The 18,397-nt window shown below is 51.5% G+C and overlaps 2 protein-coding genes and 1 long non-coding RNA gene across 5 annotated transcripts; all 3 read right to left on the minus strand.

Annotated features, from left to right (window-relative positions):
• LOC131591449 (uncharacterized) lies at positions 1-6,321 on the minus strand. 2 transcript variants are annotated; one of them, XR_009280372.1, is made up of 5 exons: positions 6,275-6,321; positions 6,073-6,168; positions 2,273-2,415; positions 1,486-1,724; positions 2-473 (listed from the first exon to the last, which is right to left on the minus strand). It is a non-coding gene; the product is annotated as an uncharacterized LOC131591449 (long non-coding RNA). The 2 variants fall into 2 exon arrangements; XR_009280370.1 differs by lacking the exon at positions 6,275-6,321 and having other exon boundaries at positions 1-473; positions 6,073-6,246.
• A 617-nt stretch (positions 6,322-6,938) lies between these two features.
• Positions 6,939-12,308, minus strand: GAPDH (glyceraldehyde-3-phosphate dehydrogenase). The gene is made up of 13 exons (XM_058862124.1): positions 12,272-12,308; positions 10,628-11,181; positions 10,103-10,146; positions 9,438-9,537; positions 9,196-9,302; positions 9,020-9,110; positions 8,748-8,863; positions 8,550-8,631; positions 8,262-8,413; positions 8,081-8,159; positions 7,767-7,850; positions 7,521-7,618; positions 6,939-7,242 (listed from the first exon to the last, which is right to left on the minus strand). The coding sequence occupies exons 1-13, from the start codon at positions 12,291-12,293 to the stop codon at positions 7,173-7,175; spliced, it is 1,599 nt and encodes a 532-aa protein (XP_058718107.1). The 5' UTR covers positions 12,294-12,308; the 3' UTR covers positions 6,939-7,172.
• Positions 12,309-12,788: 480 nt separating this feature from the next.
• On the minus strand, positions 12,789-15,049 carry LOC131591437 (C-type natriuretic peptide 2-like). Of its 2 annotated transcripts, XM_058862150.1 has the most exons (3): positions 13,546-13,622; positions 13,173-13,463; positions 12,789-12,927 (listed from the first exon to the last, which is right to left on the minus strand). In XM_058862150.1, the coding sequence occupies exons 1-2, from the start codon at positions 13,567-13,569 to the stop codon at positions 13,191-13,193; spliced, it is 297 nt and encodes a 98-aa protein (XP_058718133.1). In that variant the 5' UTR covers positions 13,570-13,622; the 3' UTR covers positions 12,789-12,927; positions 13,173-13,190. The 2 variants fall into 2 exon arrangements, with proteins under 2 accessions (XP_058718133.1, XP_058718138.1); XM_058862155.1 differs by lacking the exons at positions 12,789-12,927; positions 13,546-13,622 and adding an exon at positions 14,856-15,049 and having other exon boundaries at positions 13,185-13,463.
• Between the last annotated feature and the right edge of the window lie 3,348 nt (positions 15,050-18,397).

Raw genomic sequence — 18,397 nt, forward strand, 5'->3', positions numbered from 1 at the left:
TAACCTGCTTTATTATTTTATTTATCATGTTTCTTAGATGAGAGTTGGGACAGGACAAAGCTGCATAGGAAGTTGTTCTTGTTTCTTGGTTTGAGCTGGGAGCTTGACTTTGCTGAGCCTTTTACCTTTGGCCATACTTTATACATTTATAGTTGTTGTGTCTCAGGTACCTGTGACACAGAGTATCCCAGAACTAACACATGATTATCAAGTTGGTCAAGATCAAGGTCTGGCTACAAGGAAGAAACCTCCTATCAAGAGGAGAGGTCAGAATTAATGCAGAACACGTGTGAGTGCTGTCTCATTGGAAATGCACCCGGATGATGCATGGACAGGCTCCTGAAAACATCTGGCAAGCTGTTGCACATGGTGATTAATGCTAGGAGTGATGGTAAAGCCATCATGATCAAACTGGACAAATGTCACAACAGATGGGAAGAGGCAGCACTTTCAGCTTCGAGAGTAGACTGCATCTGCAAAGTGCAAGAGGAAATAGAAATCATCAGGGGAGGGTGAAATGTAGTTAACTGGTATTTTTAAGGGTCACAGGCATATGAACTCTAGATCAGTCTAACCTGTTGGATAAATGAATAGGCAAGAGCCATTGTGAATTTGGTTTACAAGCTATGTTAAAAGTCATATTCACTCTAGAGCTGATAGCCAAACATGCTCTGACACACAATTTCATCAAGGCATTGAAGGGTCTTTTATATAGTCCTGAATCCCCCCCAAAAACATGTTGATTTATTTTATAAATACCTCCCTGCTTTGCTTGACAAGGAAAATTGTGTTGTCAGTGGGAGACTTTGGCTTGGGATACCAAAGAATATGCTTTGCCAGGGGGAATTTCTCATCAATTTACAAGTGATGGCGTGCCCAAGTAAGGCAATGATTTTCAATGTCCTTATGACAGATGAAGATTGAGTTAAGACTGATAGTTGCCTACGGACAAGAGATCAACCAAGAAACAAATTGAGACACCAGCCAGGACAAAATGTCACAGCTGAGAACTGTGTGGTGTTCTGTAGTTTATCCTTAGAGTGAAATAAGTGAATTTGCAGATTGTGGAAAGAGCAGTATTTTTCCAGTTTTTCAAAAAGCTGTGAGTTAGTAACATAACTTTCAGTGAGTGAACTTCCTTGGGTAAGTAGCCATATGACAAAAGTACTTAGAAATAAGAATAACTCATAGAAATAATAATAAAGCTTGACCTACATTAACAAAAATAATCCTTGTAACAACTACAACAACTGTGGTTAGGAGAAAAGGAATAGAGGGGCAACAGAATAATTCAGCTTTATGAGAAAAGGTCTTCAGCTGCTCATATCACCTCAGAGAAAAATAACAATACTTGAATGTCTTAAGGAACTAACATGCTGTTCTAGTTATATTTAAAGAAAAATCAATCCTAGCAGTAATATTTTCTTTTTATTGTCTGAAATTGGGAAAATAATCAAAACAAGGCAAAAAAAGACAAGTACTCACCAGATAAGTGTGCTCTGTATATGGAAAATGCAGAATGTGGTCAGAAGGGAATGATGAAGCACTTTGCAGACAGTTAGCAATAAGGAGGATCCTTAACAGGATCTCCAGCTGAGCACAGGTGCAGTTCCAGACACAGATGACCTGGAGCACACTCATGTATGGGGTGCATGGGGTGCTGTAGGGATGAACAAGCCCCCACACGAAGCCTGAGGCTGCCTGGGGAGTTGGAGTGAGCAATGCTGAAAGTAAAGCACGGCGCTGTCGCTGTGTTCCTGCAAACGGTGTTTTGCAGAGCACAGAAACCTCCCCACTGAGAAAAAAACAGCAGCTGCTGAAGCCCATGGTTTGCTGAGGTCAGTTTTTAAAAACATCAGGGAAGACATTTAAAGAAAAGCCTGGGTGGATGGGCAAGCAAATGACGTCAGTGCTTAGTCTGACAGGGCATGGACAAAAGCCAATGAGAAACCAGTGGATGGGGGAGGAGGGGAGAAATCATGAAGGAATGGAAAAAATCTGCAGTTTAAGAAATATTTATAGAAGGACAAGGAATTGACAGACAAAACTGATACCATTTTTGATCCATAGAAATAATAGGCTCTCAAAAAGGCTAAATATCTGAGTCAATAGTGCCAAGAGGCATTACAGAATATTTCTGAATAAGGTCAAAAGAGAGGTTCTGTTGTCATATGTATATAGCAATGCACAGATGCATCCAAGATCAAGAAATAGTGACTGACCTTGCCTGGGAGGACAGAAAGGTTGGAAAGACCTAGGGAGCGGGGCTCACCTGCAATCATGTGCAAGTTCTCAGCCAGACACTGAAGATGTCTTTAAACATCTTTTATCCACATGTGACATTGGTGTCCTTTGTCCTGCTTTGCATCAGAAATCAGAATAGATAGACCAAAGACTTCTAACCATGATTCCAGGCTGGAAAAAAAAATGTTTAGAAAGTGAAAAGTTTAGCTACTTTGCTCTTAAAAAGAAAGACAAGTGAGCATTTTTGTGCAGTGCCTAAAGTCACTTCATGATGTTGGTCTAGATGGCAGTTTAGTCAGGTTGATAAAGGCATACAAGGATTCCGAGGAGATGGGGAAGCTGGAGGCCATGTGAGATTTGGTACTTGGTGTCCAGCACCTAAAACAGTATCCAACTTGGCAACTAAAAATCTGGAGACTGCAGAGATTACAAACCACCTGGTTTTTTATTCCCCTTCTGTCACAGGACTCAGACCAAGGTCAACAAAAGTTGCTCACTTGTTTGTTGGAGGTTTGGGCAATGTCAAAAGAGGGCTTTGAGCTCTGCAATGTGAGAGCTGTGTCCACCACTACATGTACTATTTCTCACTTGGCAACCTTGAATTTCATCCAGCATTTTAATAACCCAGTCACTCAGTCACAAGATCCTTCTGCACCTTTCCACAGGCTAATTCAGGACTGAATGTTTTGGGTCATTTTGCATAATCCATACACCTTGGCACCCTCATGCTCCAAATTGTTCTGAAGGTGTTGATGGGTGGGGGCTCAGATGCTGGGCACTCGCATCTCTCAGTTGCCACAAGTTTTCAACCTGGAAAGGATGGTCTTTCCTGTCCTCAGGCAGTACTTAAAAAGGTTTTGCCAGCCTGTTTTTTCCTAAATTCCGTTCCTTTTCATCACGTGGAGGAGGGTGGGGGAGTTGAGGTGCGTGGTGAATTACTTGCAGCACCTGTTCACCTGTTCACCCATTTCATCCACCTGAGTCTCGCATGTGGTTTGCTGCCCTTCATGTCACAGACATGGTCTCAAATCCTGATGCTTCAGTTTTCAGTGATGGCTTCATCTCATTGCTGCAGAGGAAAATCTCGTGTCTGGCAACACCCCAAAGCTCCTCTGATGGCAAAACATCAACTTTACTTTTCATTCACAGGCTTAATCTTTCCTAATCGCTCCCACGCCATCTTACAGCTTTTTGGCAGCTTTCTTATCTCCAAGATGCATTTGAAAGAGGTTTTCAGCCTTCTTCCTTTTCTATTTGTCACAGAATCTCTATTTTTTTTCCTTTAGGTTACTATGTTCCATTTACTAGTATTTATGAGTTTTTCTTTTATTTTCATTTGACTACAGCTTCTGTTTTTTGACAGCTGCCTTTTCAAATCTTACGCTGTGAAGTATAACCCAGCACTACTGTTCCTTCTAGGGAACACTTAATTAACTCCCTCAAGAGGATGATACTTCTGTAGTAAGGTAATAATACACAGAGGTAAGTCAGCTGCCCTAGAGTAAGAGATTACATTCAGCTCAGAAGAGTAAGTAACAAATAACTTGTTTTTGCAGCATGTACACATTGTGATTGCCCAAAGGTAGGCAGCTTGGTTTTGATGAAATGTGAGTACTGCTGGAGCCTGCAGGGGTATTTGCATACCCCAAGTCGTGAACCTGCATTTTTTGTGAATGGCATCAGTCATGAAGGAGGTTGAAACATTATCCTTTAAGATGTTTGTCTTTTGTAACTGTGTCCTAAGTCTTTCAGAGACCTGTATCTCCACTTCCTTGCCCTGGTCTTGTCAATTGCCCTGGTCTTGTCAATCAATCAAAGACTGGTTACTTCAGAAGTGGATACAGGATGTTTTAAAAGTCCAAGACCTTTTTTTACTGTGCTTACACAGTCACCATTTTGTTATGCTTTGGAGTGATTTTTCAAGTGAACTTATTTTCCACATCTGTTCAAGCTGGTTTTCGCTGCGTGTCATCTTCCTTAACGCTGAAGTTTCACGCTGACATCTCAACATGAAGGTGGTCTGAGGACCTTTCTTGGGGAAGCAATGCATGTGTAGTAGTCTGTGCAAATGCCAAGGAAGTATAATTCCTCTAAATGTTCAAAGTTACCATAAAACAAAATTTTTCTGTAACGACACTGCTAATTACCCTTAGCTGTCTTAAAAAAAGGAGAATAAAACATAGAGCTTACCACCCTAGAAATGGTTGGCTGTCCATCAGAGAAGCTGTCAGCCAGAGAGCTTTCCCAGGTGCATCTCTCTCCTACAATGGCTCTGAACAGTGAGCCCTGGTGCCTGGCCAGCCATGGAAGGCAAAGTCAACCTTTTAGCCAGGATCAGTGTCTTTCTGTACCTTCCCCTTGCAAGGTGCTCACAAACCAGCATGGATTGTGGCTTGTGGCAGCTGCTCTTGGAGTTGGTTTGTCCCAGCAAAGTGGCACAATTGCTTTTCACTCCCTTGGCTGAACAAGAGCCTCTTTATGTCTGCCTCAGCACCTGCCTTGCCTGACCAAGCATTTCTATCTGCTTTCCTTAGAAACGCTGTCAGAACAAACCTAGAGCTCCCCTACTTGGGGAGAAACTCCTCTCCAGAGACAGAAGCAGCTGCCACAGCAGATCTCCCATCTTTATCTCAATGCCATCCGCAGTCATATAAGTCAAATTTACAAACTGATGTAAAAAAAATATAATTACATGGGTTTTTTTTTAGTTTGCAGTTCTCAGGCTGGCTACTGAGCTAGTTTTTCCATCTGTCCAGGGGGGCCTTGCTGTGGTGCCATCTGCAGGCACACTGGATGCAAAATAAGGATTTGGAAGAGCTGTGCATTTTAAGGAGGTTGTATTAGAGAGGGGAAACCAAGCCCTCCAGGCAGTCCAAAAGCTGCATGACTAGTCTGCCACACTCACTCTCCTCATTTCCATACAGGACCAGCCATGTTTTAAATACTGCAATTCCTGGCTTTCCTCATCTCAATACCATATAATTTTTCTAGGAGAGATGAGATTGTAAACCAGCTGAAATACTGTTTTAAAACAGAGTGAACCTTTATTCAAGACATTCCCAGCAGCTGTTAGTCTAAGAGCACATCTCTTCCTCCACCCTGAGGCTGTATGACTTTGCTCATTCCCAGAGCAATTTGATCTCAGGTTGGATAGGGCTCACGCTTGTTAAACAACAAGAATTCTTTGCTCTACCATTTTTCAGGCAGCCTTATCTCACTTAGGAAGCAAGTCTTTTTATGAGAAAAAGTTGACTCATAGAAATGTTCCAGCTTTTAAGCCAGTTCAGAATATGTTTTACATGGGAAAATGGGACATGCATCCTTCCCCCTCTGAGGTGTTTCAGTAGCCTCTCTGCACTTCCAGATTATCAAGCAAGGTGCTGACTGGCATGCACGCAAATATGCAGGCAGCAGAAACAGAACAGCCATTCAAAGCACCCAGGCACAGCAATCAAAGAGAGGATGGGACCAACCCAAGACTCATTTGTAATCTTGACAGGTCTCCAGGCTACAGTTCCCCGCGGCAGAAACCCAGCTCCATGGGAGGGCTGTGCCTCCGGTGAGCTCCAGCACCAGGCAGCTCCCACTTGATGCCAGAGTTACCTAAAGCTTCAATGACGGGGCCATTTGTGTTGTAATCCAAGTATTTCTGCTGTCCCAGGGCTAACAAGCTGCTCAGAATCCCAGCTCCTATCCAAGAGGCAGGTTATTCAACCTTCTCTTCGCAATATAGCTTTGAGTCTTCGCCCTCTACTCCGGCAAACATTTAATTTTTACGCAGCCCAACTGCTGGAGATAAGCGGCTCTGGGAAACCATGTCCAGCATACCTTGATCCTGAGAGTTAAGTCCTCTAGCTTATGTCCTTGCAGCATCCAGATCAGGGTCTAAAGCAGTTGGGGTCCGGACAACAGCTCCAGCCGTGCCTGCCAGGGAGAGAACACATCAGCCCTGAGATGCTAAATTAAGCTGCTAAAAATGGAGGGCCACGTGATTGTGTGCAGTGCGTTGCTTATCTGTCCTAGTGCTCACAGGTCATGGAAGGCTCTGTCCCTGCCCGGCAGCATTCATGCTTCCAGAACTAATGCAGGGAGGCAGAGGGCTGACACTCACCTTGCAGAGATTTGCTGCTCAGCAGCTTAACTGCAACTGCCCCTCCTTACGCACAGAATTAAGCCAGAATTAAGACTGGCCACCACCATGCCGATGATGGCTTCCGACACGTCCCTAGGCAGCCATTTCCTCTGGGGCAAAGCCAATCCATTTTAAAAGGTAAAAGGAAGTAAAATACCCTCCTTGTTGCACCAGGAGTATCTTCCTTGTCCCTCACTGAGGCAGGGGAAGAATTAATTTGTTTCTTGTGCCCCTTTACCAAAGCAAACTCGAGAATCATCAGCTCAGCACTTTTATTCTGTGTATACCCATCAGATAAGCAAATCCAGAGCTCGGTGTATGGAGCCACAGAGCTGCTTTCCATCCTACCACGCAGCTCTGCTGTGGAGCACGGCCCTGCACCACACCTTGTTTTGGCTCAGGGGCTGGACTCTGGGCTCTCCCATGTGGAACAAGCAGCTCAGCAGGCTGCACTCCCCAGCTCCTCACTGCAGCTGGAAGAGACTGTGCCATGCAGGCGCCTGCAGCTTCTTGTTACGTACATGCCCCCTCCTCCCATCTCCCCCTGACAGAAAGACAAGGCTTTTCAGATGGTGATCACTTTTATTGATGTAAGGTGGTACACAAACAGATCAGTTTCTATCAGCCTCTCCACCTCCCCCAGGCTCGGGGAGAAGTTGGAGGAGTGGGGGAGACAAGGGAACAGAACTGGCCTCTCACTGCAGGATGCAGAGCTAAGCGGTGGTGAACAAGGGCAGGGGCTCCAACAAAGGAGAGTCCTGCTTCCCTAGGCAGCAGGGGGGCCTGTGTGCTCGGCTTACTCCTTGGATGCCATGTGGACCATCAAGTCCACAACACGGTTGCTGTATCCATATTCGTTATCGTACCTGGGGACAGAAAACAAGCGCTGTCAGGGCTGACCCATTTCCTGCACCTCTTCTTCTGTTCTTCCTGCTCCTCTGCCCTATTCCTGCACAAATGAACTCCCACCTACCCTCCGGAGGGGAAGGAGGCAGCTATAACAATTTCAGGTAAGAAGCAATCTCACTCCACAGTGAGACTGGAGGTGTGTGTATCCACCTGGATCACCAGTGGTAACCAACAGGACCCAAGTCTGTAACCTGTCTGTGCCAACATCCACATCCCACGCTAAGGCTGCACCTACCAGGAAACCAGCTTGACAAAATGGTCGTTCAGTGCAATGCCAGCACCCGCATCAAAGGTGGAGGAATGGCTATCACCATTGAAATCACAAGAGACAACCTGAAACACAATAAATTGTAATGCATATGGTTGCCCATAGTCTGTACTCCAAGTGCCCAAACCGGGATCCTGGCAAAGCTGCTGCCACAACAGTCTTTTAGAAAAATGAGCCAAGTGCCAATAACCACAGGCTGAGAGAGTCCCTTACCTGGTCCTCTGTGTATGCCAGGATGCCCTTCAGGGGCCCATCAGCAGCAGCCTTCACTACCCTCTTGATGTCATCGTACTTGGCCTGGGGGAAGACAGATCCAAGATGCTCAGATCCCAACTCACACAAAATGTCCACTGGGGACAGGGGAGGGAGGAGACACACATGGCAACACCCCAGCAGGTGCTCTTTTCACAAAGATCACATCTTCAGAACAAGATTGATGCAGAGAGGGCAATTCCAGATGCAATACAGGGCTTAGAGGACACAGGGGCACATCTGGAAGTTGTTAGGACCTCATCCACACCACTTACTGGTTTTTCCAGACGGCAGGTCAGGTCCACAACAGAGACATTAGGGGTTGGCACACGGAAAGCCATTCCAGTAAGTTTCCTGTGAGAGACATGAGTCAGCAAGGAACAGCATCTGGCACACCTCTGCCAGCCTAAGATATAGTCTGCCTCCTCCTGACACCTGAGAAGGGACAACACTCACCCATTGAGCTCAGGAATGACTTTTCCCACAGCCTTAGCAGCTCCAGTAGATGCTGGAATGATGTTCTGAGCAGCACCTCTGCCATCCCTCCAGAGCTTCCCAGAGGGCCCATCCACTGTCTTCTGTGTGGCTGTGATGGCATGGACAGTGGTCTGAAGAAAGAGCACAGGAATAAGAACACAGCCAATACACTCCAGGAAGAGTGACACAGGGAGGACAGACTCTTTCCCTCTCACACAAGGGGATCTGTGGTAGGTCACCCTCTTCAGCACCAAGCTGCAGACCTACCATGAGACCCTCCACGATGCCAAAGTTGTCATGGATGACCTTGGCCAAGGGCGCCAGGCAGTTAGTAGTGCAGGAAGCATTGCTGGGATAGAGAGAGAAAGGCACATCAGCCAGAGGCAACGCTTCCACTCAGGTGAAGTGAGACCCCTGGCAGCTGGTGAGAGCTCCAGGCCACAAAGCATGTTCCTCTCTCTTTACCTGACAATTTTCAGAGACTTGTCATACTTCTCATGGTTGACACCCATCACAAACATGGGAGCATCAGCAGAGGGGGCAGAGATGATCACACGCTTGGCACCACCCTTCAGGTGAGCCTGAAGAGATAAAAAATGACATAACTCAGGATCCTTCCAAGCTTGCTCCTTCAGATCTCTTCTCCTTCACAGGCTCATCTCGAGCAGCTCTGTATATGGTGCCCAACAGGAAGAAGCAGCACTATCTCCTCTCCTATGCCTCCATGGCATACTCACCCCAGCCTTCTCCATGGTGGTGAAGACACCAGTGGATTCCACAACATATTCAGCACCAGCATCTGCCCACTTGATGTTGCTGGGGTCGCGCCTAAGGAGAGACAAAATTTTAAGAGCAGCTCCATGAGACACTTGCTTTCAACCTCCAGAGGGGCAATAGGGAAAAAGATACTTACTCCTGGAAGATGGTGATAGCATTCCCATTAATCACAAGTTTCCCATTCTCAGCCTTGACAGTGCCCCGGAAGTGGCCGTGAGTGGAGTCATATTTGAACATGTAAACCTAATAAAGAGAGGGGGAGTGGAAGGTCAGGCACCCAGGCTGCCATCATCCTCTAAGACCCTGGGAAGTTACTAGAACAGGTCCAGAGAAGCCCTACTCAGAAAGGCCCAGAGGGGGCACTGCAAAGCAACTAACCATGTAGTTCAGATCAATGAAGGGATCGTTGATGGCCACCACTTGGACTTTGCCAGAGAGGACGGCAGCACGGGTGACCAGGCGGCCGATGCGGCCAAATCTGGAGAGAGAAAGACATGTGTGAGGAGGCGCAACAGAGAACCAGCACAGCTGGGCATGGGAGGCAGTCCTTGGCAGCCTTCCCTCGGGATCATCCACTGCTCCCTGCCCGCTGGGGCGGGAGGGAGCCCTGCAGCTCGTCCAAAGGCCAAGGCATCCCGGTTAAAGATTAAGAGCGACCCCCGCCCCGGAAAGGTCAATCGCTAAATTTACTGAAAGTCCCGGGGATCCGGTTACTCCTCGGCCCGGTACGAGAAGGTCACATCCCGGGGCCGCCATTGACACACGATCCACCGGGAGACCTTTTGGTGGGGGGCTGCAGGGATCCCCCGGGAATGCGGAGGGAAACTGGGGCAGCCGGGCAACGGCAGCCCCTTCCGGAGTGAGTCACCCCGAATCCGAAGAGAAATGAGTCAGCAGCACCGCTCTGCCCCGGGGGGCGCCGGCGGAGCGGGATCGGCGGGATTCAACCTCTCCCTTCCCCTAAATCATCCCCCGCGCCCTTGAGGCGACCTTGCCCCCCCCCCCCCCAAATCCCTGCTGGCCCCACCGGCCCCGGCACTCACCCATTGACTCCGACTTTCACCATCTTTACCACTTCGGGATGTTCCTGCGGGCAGAAACCACCAGTAGGGGCATATGGAGAACGGGCAACAACCGCCCCCGGCAGCCGCGCCCGCACCCGGCGCCGTTAACGTCTCGCCCGCCCCGAGGGGCGAGCGGGGGGCGGGCAAGGGGGCGCCCGCGCTCTGAGCCAGCCCCACCCCCCCGGGCGATCACTCCCCCGCCCCGGGCGATTAACTCGTCCCCCCCCCCCACGACAGCTATCCGCCCCCTCCTCCTCCGGTGACCATCCCCCGCTCACACCCCTAACCCTCCTGGCCTCACCGCCCCCCTCACGCCGCCCCCGCCATTTTGCGCCGCGCCGTCTTTGTGCCCATGGGCCCCGCGGCCACGCGGCCCCGCTCCGCCCGGGGGCTGCCGCACCCCCTGCCGGTGGGCGGTGTGCGTGTGTGGGGAGAGGGCTCTCACACGCCCGCCCCCCGCCGCCTCTCTCTCCCCCCTCGCATCTCCCCCGCCCCGCCCGTTACCTGCTGCCTCCGAACCGCCCGGCGCGCAGTGAGGAGGTGGCGCAGCGCCTCTCCGCCGCACTTTATAGCCGCGTGAGGGTAGGGCGGGGGCCCGCCCCGCCGCGACGCCGACGAATGGCAGCGCGGAGGCCGGACCGGGCTACGTGCGCCCGTGCTGCGGGTGCGGCAGGCGAAGACCCCCCCTGTTTCCCCCGCCCCGCCGCCCCCCGTTAACAAAGGCCCCGCGCCGGGAACGGAGGGTCCGTAGCGATCACATTCCCGTCGAGCCACCCCAAGGGGGTTGGTGGTGCTGGTGGCGGTGGTGAAAAATGCACCGGTCCTTGCGGGGAGGTGTCCCAAGGGTGAGGATGGGCGGCCGCGCCCGAGGAGACGGGGAGGGACCCCCGGGTGATAGCTGGTCAGGGGCTGCTCTCGCCGGGCTCGCTGCCACTCCGGAAAATGGTATGCGCTGCTTTCAATGATGGTATGCCCTGGTAACAAAGGGCACGTAGCCGCCCACACCGGCTGCAGGCTGTGCCCCCTTGAATGGAGTAGTATCCAGTATCCGAAGGGACCTACAGGGAAGCCGGAGAGGGACTCTTCGTCAGGAGCTGTAGTGATGGGACAAGGAGTAATGGGTACAAATTGAAAGGGGGGAAATTTAGGATGGATATTAGGAAGAAGTTCTTTACTGTGAGGGTGATGAGGCACTGCAACACGTTGCCCAGGGAGGCTGTGGATGCCCCAACCGTGGTAGTGTTCCAAGCCAGGCTGGATAAGGCCTTGAGCAACCTGCTCTAGCGGGAGGCATCCGTGCACGTGGCACGAGGGTTGGCACTGGATAATCTTTAAGGTCCATTCCAACCCCTTAACATTCCATGATTCTATGGCTGCAAGGGCAAATGGGGTGCAGGGATGCTGGGGTCACCTGGAGGGAGCAGTGGGTCTCCAGGCGTTCCCCATTCCCCCTGACATGGGTACTGCTACATTCTCCCTGGCTGGGAGTTCTCCCTCCTCCAGACTGGGACCCTCCTCTGGGGTGGGTTTATCCAGGCGTGCTCTGGACGGGGCCGCCGGCCGGGCTCTGCCCCGGCAGGCCACGGGCGGCAGCGTGAGCACCATCTTAATGAGGCACTGCGGCAGTGCTGCCGCTGCCCGCGGGACGTGACGGCGGAAATCCTGCTCGTCTGCCGTCTCGACCCGCCTTCCCCGGCTGCCTGCGAGGAGGAAGCGATCCTGGCATGGCCGCTGCCCGGCTCCCCACCCCCCCCAAGCTGGGCTCCCTCCGCCTCCATCCTCCAGCTCTGTGCGGGGCAGGTGCGGCGGGACAAACTCACCTTACGTACAACGCCCAGAGCACGCACAAATCCCAAATCTCCCATCCCGGAGGAAGGTGTGGGAACAGTGGGGATGCAAATCTGGATTGACAGAACGGGTGGGGGCGGTGGGAGCTGGAATATCCCTCTGACTACTCGGCTGAACAGGGCTTTGAGGATAAGGGGGGGGGGGGTGTGGGCAGGCTGGGGGTTAACCACGCAGGTACAGGGTGGGGGACAAGAGAGGGGTCATGCAGCTCAAACGTAACCCTACTCTCCTTATACCACTGCTATTCCCGGCGCTGCTGAGGGGCTGGTGGCTAAGTTTAGATCCAGCTGAGGTTACAACCTTTTCTTAAAGGCCAGGACATGGTGATGGCTCGCGGGGCACAGCAGCAGGGCTACGAACTCGTGCCGGGGTCGGTGGTGCCCCAGCCGCAGCCCACCGAGGGAGGCTCTCGGGGAAAGCTTCAGCGCAAACAGGAGGCCCCAGTGTTTGCTCTAGCGGGGGCAGAGTGCGGCCGGGGTGAGCCAGGGCGGCCCTTGTGCCCCGCGCCCGGTCGATACCTCCTCACCCGTGTCCGCCCCCCCGGCCGCACCGCGCCGCAGCCGCGCGTGCCGCACGCCCCACGCGGAATGGCGGCGGCAGGGCCCGGCACGGCCCCGCGCGTGGGGCCGGGGGCGCCGGGCGGGCTCTGCCAGCGCCTCCCGCCGGCCCCCGGCCGGGGGCAGCCAACGCCGAGCGCGGACGCGGCAAATTAGTACAGCTTTTTTAATGAGGGAGTCCTCAGGCACGGGGAGCGGGGAGGGGGCTGCCGGCGGAGCGGGGCTTCGGCGTCCGCGGCGGGCGGCTGCGGAGCCGGGCAGCTCCTGCTCGTACTGCCGCGCCGCTTCCTCGCTGCCGCAGCCTCCCTTTTTCGGGCCGGGAGCTTCAGGGCTTCGCGCAGCCGTGCGCCGTGCTGGTTCCCGAGCCGGTGCTGGTTCCCGAGGCTGGCTGCCCTCCGGCTGCGGAGAAGCGGGCCTGGTGAGCCGCCCAGCGGTGTCCCGCCCGCCTGCTCTCGCCCCGGCCGGCCCCAGCGCCGCGCCGGCAGCACGGGGCGGCCCCGGTCCCGGCCTTTGCCCCGGCGGCTGGCAGGTGGTGGCCCCACAGCCTGCCCCGCTGCCCCATCCCCTCGCTGTCTGTGCGCTCAACTCTGCCCTGAACTTCTTCCCTGCCCGCTTGCTCGAGCCCACACTCTTGGCCCTCTCACCTCGGAGGCCCTCCAAAGCTAACACCCCAAACCACTGAAGGTCCCGATTCGGTCCAGTTTCAGCCCGAAGCAACCCCTGGGCATGGCCTTCCAGGCCCAATCTCCAGGCAGTGCCCACTTGCGACTGGCGAGGTTCTTGCGCCAGAGGGATGGACGGGCAGCTCTAGCCCCAGATGGGAGGAAGGGGAGAGTGGAGGAGAGCAGCGGAGGACCAAAGCTGGATCCCTCCTTCGTGTCCTCTTCTGTCAGCGTGGACTCGGATTCCAGGGGCAGCAATCGTGAAAGGAGCATCTGGGATAAACGGAGGAGAGTGGGGTGATGCCTGTGCTTCTGGTGAAAAGCTTTGTACCCCCTGGTACCTCAGTTCCCATACCTCCTGAGGGCTCAGGCAGGACATTAAAGTGATGCCTGCTCACAGCACTGTGCCTGTGACATTGCATCCAGACACAGGGAAGGGCTTGACCAGCAGCTCCCACAGTCTGAAACGACTTTGCCGTCCAAAACAGCAGGCAGACAGCTGCTGTGATTTCTGCCTGCGGGCAGATTGCCCTGCTCTTGTACAACCATACACACATCCTGCCTTGCCCCAGATTTGGAAGGTAACTCTCTTCAGTCCTTGCTCCTTTTGTGGATGCTGAGCATCTCTGCGTGCTCAGGCTGCTATGTACCATTTCATTTTTCCAGATGACTGCTGGGAAGGATGGTCCTGCCTCAAAGACCTGCTGATAAAATGGGGGAAAGGCAGGAGCAGAGCAGGTGTGAGGAAGGGGGACTCCCCATCAGCTGGAAATCCTCTAGGTTAGCTGTGCTGACTGTAAACCCCCAGCACTGCTAGGAGACAAGGGTTAGGGGATGTGTTAGGTGCAGTGGAGGCATGGCATTGCTGCCCAGAGAAGCTGCCTGCGGGAGCTGTTCCACATCTGTCTCTCACATGGATGCTGAGCTAAGGCTGAGGATGCCTTTGTGCAGCTCTGTGTGGTAGCAAGTTAACTGAAGCGGACACAGGCATCCTCAGTGAGGAGTGAAAGTGGTGAGTCATAGCAGGATCAGTCTTGTGATTTTAGTTCATGTCCTGACTATTTCCCTGTGGCTTTCCCAGGGTGATGTAAAGGCAAGGTGCTGGGGCTCAGGTTAGGGTCTGGGTAAGAGCGAGCTGGCTAGATTTGAAAGCCAAAAATACTATTGCTGTAGTTGCTGAGGATAAAAGATTTACTGAAGAAGCCCCTAGCTGGCATCCTGACAGGGCTCTTGGCCTTAAAGAGGGTCTTTAAGGGGGATAGTACTGAGCTTAGGAGCAAAACTCCTGGCCTAACAGGATACATCTTTCCTCTGAATCATCTGAACTAGGCACTGAACATGAGAGACATTACTGTAATTATCTGGTGGCTGCTGACACAGAGTGGGCTTAGAAAGGACTGGGCTCTTCACTGTTAAAAGCTTTTGCAGAGCACTAAAAACTTTTGTCGGTTTCCTATCTTGAAATGCTGGTGCTCCTTAGGGGCTGGCTTATAAAGCTAAAGTCACCCTAAAGCTGAGGCTGCTGAAGGGGAGAGTGCAACAACAGTAGACAGCAGCCTCTTTGTAGTTGGAATTTGGGACCACCTCTCATTTGAGGTTCAAACACAACCTCCCCTCCTCCTCCCCTCCTGAAATCAACCTCAGGTCTCTCCCGCTCCCTCCTACCTGTAGTCTCTGTCCTGGTAAGGACACAGTCTGAACGCTGGCAGAGAGCAGAACCAAGAAGAGGAAAAATGAGCAAGGCCATGACTGAAGCCCCAGCATCTTCTTAGCCCAGGGCTGGTGGGAGGCAAGACAGGACTCTCAGCATCCGTGCTGGATGTGGTCCCTAGCTTCTCTCTGCCTTTATAGCTTTGGTTCTGGCAGACAACTGCCCCAACTCCCTGCTGAACCACCCCCTGGAGCTCCTTAACCTTTCAGCCCTTTTGTCCAGGGAGATATATTTCAGGGTGAGCTCAGCAAGACCCCTTCCTCTAAAGAAAAGGGACACAAAGGTGTTTACTGAGTGTCTGGGAAGACAAATGTGAGTTGAGCTGCTGCTGGCCAGGACCTGGAGGTGTCTGTCAGGGTCAGGGATGGGGTGACACTTTGAAACATTTCCCAAAAGGAGGATATTGAAGGCTGCATTGTGTAGGAGTATTGAACATACTCCTCATAGGCAGAGTGCTGTTAATGCTATTTCTCTAATCGGCGTGAGCATGAACTGCAGCTCAGCTAGAGGTAGGCACACTGCTGGCTGCACCAAATGGACACAAATTCAGCTCGACTGAAAACACAGGCTTTTGTTTTTAATATTTAGATCTCGGTGAGACAGTTGGGCTGGGAATGAAGAGCTCCTGCTGCAGAAGGTGGGTGAATTCCAGTACTATACAGAATCTGTAGCAGTGACAGGAGCGTGGGTCTAGTACTATTTGGCATATAATTTGCGGTCTGTCTGTCCCAAGTCACCATCTGGAGGACTGAGCTGAGTTTCCAGAGGAACCGTCACAGAAAAGAGCTTGTCAAGACTCAGCTTGCACTTTCTCAAGCTCAGGCACACAATGGGAGCAGGATAGCAGGGAGCAGATTCCTACCTCCTAAATCTTCCGGCCATTAGTTCCCCCCACTTTGTTTACCTCTTCCATTTTACTGTAGTTTCTCACCAGCTGAACAAGGCAATGAGGTCACTGTTTGGAGATCAGGGTGCAGAAGTCAGCCTGGGTGTGAAGACAGAAACTAATCAGCAAAGTTTGTCAGGGGAGAGGAAAGGAGGGACTGTACCCCAGTACAGGATTAGCAGTGGGTGTGCTGGGAGAGTTTAACAACACCCCAAACTTCCCTTTGTTCAGTACTGTTGCACAAAACAGTTGGGTCAGAACTTGACAGAACATGTTCTGCTGTCTGCTTTTGTTTATTTTTTTCAAAGAAAGAAGAAAATTAGAAAAAACTCTTCTCCAGAGAAAACAAAAGTCACAGTTCAGATATTTGCTCTGTCTCTCCCTCCTTCCCTCCCTCCCTCCCTTTCTTCCTTCCAGGCATTTTGCACTTGCAGATGCAGGTTTGTGGGTCCATTTCTTCTATGCCCAAGGAGACAGAAATTTTTACGAACCTTTTGCGTCCAGTCCACGAGAAGCAAGTATGGGCCTTCAGTCTGGAGTGCTGATGCTGGAAGCAGTGCTTTGCACAGCTGTGGACATCCAATTTTGCTAGCTCCAGCTGATGGCTGCAACCCATATCTGGTGCTGTGTCCAGAGCAATGTGATGCTCTAGTGATCCTGTCTGGCATTCCTGTCACCCTGTCGCCTGGGCCAGCACATGGAGGGCCTCCCAAGGTGCCCTGGAGACATTTTGTGGGAAACAGGATTATTTTCATACCAGCTTTTGAATCTGCAAAGCACAGGGGACTGCTGGACAGTCACGGGATACGCACCCCATGTGAGCATTCAGACGGGGTGCCTGGAACAAACGAGGTACGGGATGTGTGCGCATATCCCACATCAGCCACCCCCTCCTTGTGCTGGATGCAGTAGTGTAAAGGGCTGTGTGGTGTGAAAGTTTCAGAGGGATGGAAAAGAGAAGAAGTACAGGAGGTAAGCACATGCTCATGCTGCGTGCAAGGTGTCCCAGAGGATGCTGTTCTGTACTTCCCAGTCACATGTGGCCATCCAGAAAGAGCTGAGTCAGTGTGCTTGAGCACTCCTGCTGCCGGCAGGAGCAGCTCTGCTGGAACAGCACTGGTGACATGAGTCAGTCAGTCCTTTCCTGAGTGAAAGGTAAGTGCAAAAGCAACACGCTTTGGTTTTGATATGAAATGTAGCAGCAGTTTGATCTTGCATCACTTGAATGGGGTGGCCCCCATACTGCAAGAAGAATGCCAGAAATGTGTTTGCAACTGCTCCAAAATTCCAGTCCACTTGCACAAAGACTGAGCCCTGAAGGGGCGGACAGGCTTTGAGATCTCAAATGAGAAGTGCCATCCTTGGGTTCAGCAAGAGCTGGGGCTGGCAAGAGGGAAAGAGCTATCACTCTCCCATATTAAGCAAGAAACTTCAGAGACTGCAGAAAAATTGCAAATTTTCTTGTAGATTCTTGTAAGTTCTTGAAAATCCAGCAACGCCTGGATAAAATGCAGGTGCTCGGTAACTCAGGTGCCGTGATATTGCAGCTGCTCCGCGTCCCAGATCCTTGCTGGGACTGCAGTAGAACTGAATAGTTACTCTGACATGTCCTGGCAGTGACTGTGAAGTGAAAAGGCTTTGGCAGACAAGTCCTCGATTGCCCCAGTTTTCTCAGACTCAAATAGGTTATTGTCCCTCTTTCCTCTCTGATGCTAACAAGTTTTCTTTATAAAAACCCTTCCCCCTTGGATGCTGAGGCACTGACTCTAGAGCTTGCAAGACCAGAAAAGTAGTCTGCTGCTGAATCACAGTCAGCCTTCTACAAACAGTTGCTTATATAGGAAAGGAGCAGGGTAACTGGAGACTGGGAGATCTGGGAACTGAGCAAAGTACTGAGGGAACACCCCTTGGCCCAGGGTGATAGAAAGGGATGATAATTGCTGCAAGCTCTAGAAGTGTACAATATTCACATTATTCAACCGTTTGTAGGAGTTCAGAGCAACCATGATCAGGAGTCCCTAGAGAATGGAAACACTGTTGATCCTGGCACTGAGTCCCACTGCCTCAGAATACAAGGGAGTGGGATTACTCCTTCAGCAGTAATTTATGGTCATTGTGGCAGCCACCAAAATATATGTTTGTGAGGAACAGTAGGGCAGCAATTACCTACTTAAGGCTGTAGCCACTGTATAGCTGCCCACACCCCTCTTGGGTTTTACCTCATCTTTCTTCAGGACTTCCTTTGTCCATAACACAGGACTGCTAATTCTTCCTGTATCAGGAGAGGACAGTGAGAAGTGGAGGATGCTCCACCTGAACAACCTGCAGAAGAGGACCAACCAGAGCTCTCACTCACTGACTTTTCACTCCCACTTTCCCAGGCAGCATAGTGCCTGGGACTGAGCAAAGGACAGACTGCATAACAGTGAAGGAGCCAGCATGTCAGTCCAGTCACTGATTGCCAAACTCTCCTTCCAGGAAGGTGACTGTGTGGATCTCCTGAAGGAAAAAGTTCAACCATTTGTAGTGGAAAAGTATGGCCTGAAGGTGAGCCAATGCTTAAGAGTTTTATGGCCACCTCACTTCCTCTACTCATTCATATCTCCCCTA

Source organism: Poecile atricapillus, chromosome 1, assembly GCF_030490865.1.
Source record: "Poecile atricapillus isolate bPoeAtr1 chromosome 1, bPoeAtr1.hap1, whole genome shotgun sequence".
NCBI classification, from domain to species: Eukaryota; Metazoa; Chordata; class Aves; order Passeriformes; family Paridae; genus Poecile; species Poecile atricapillus.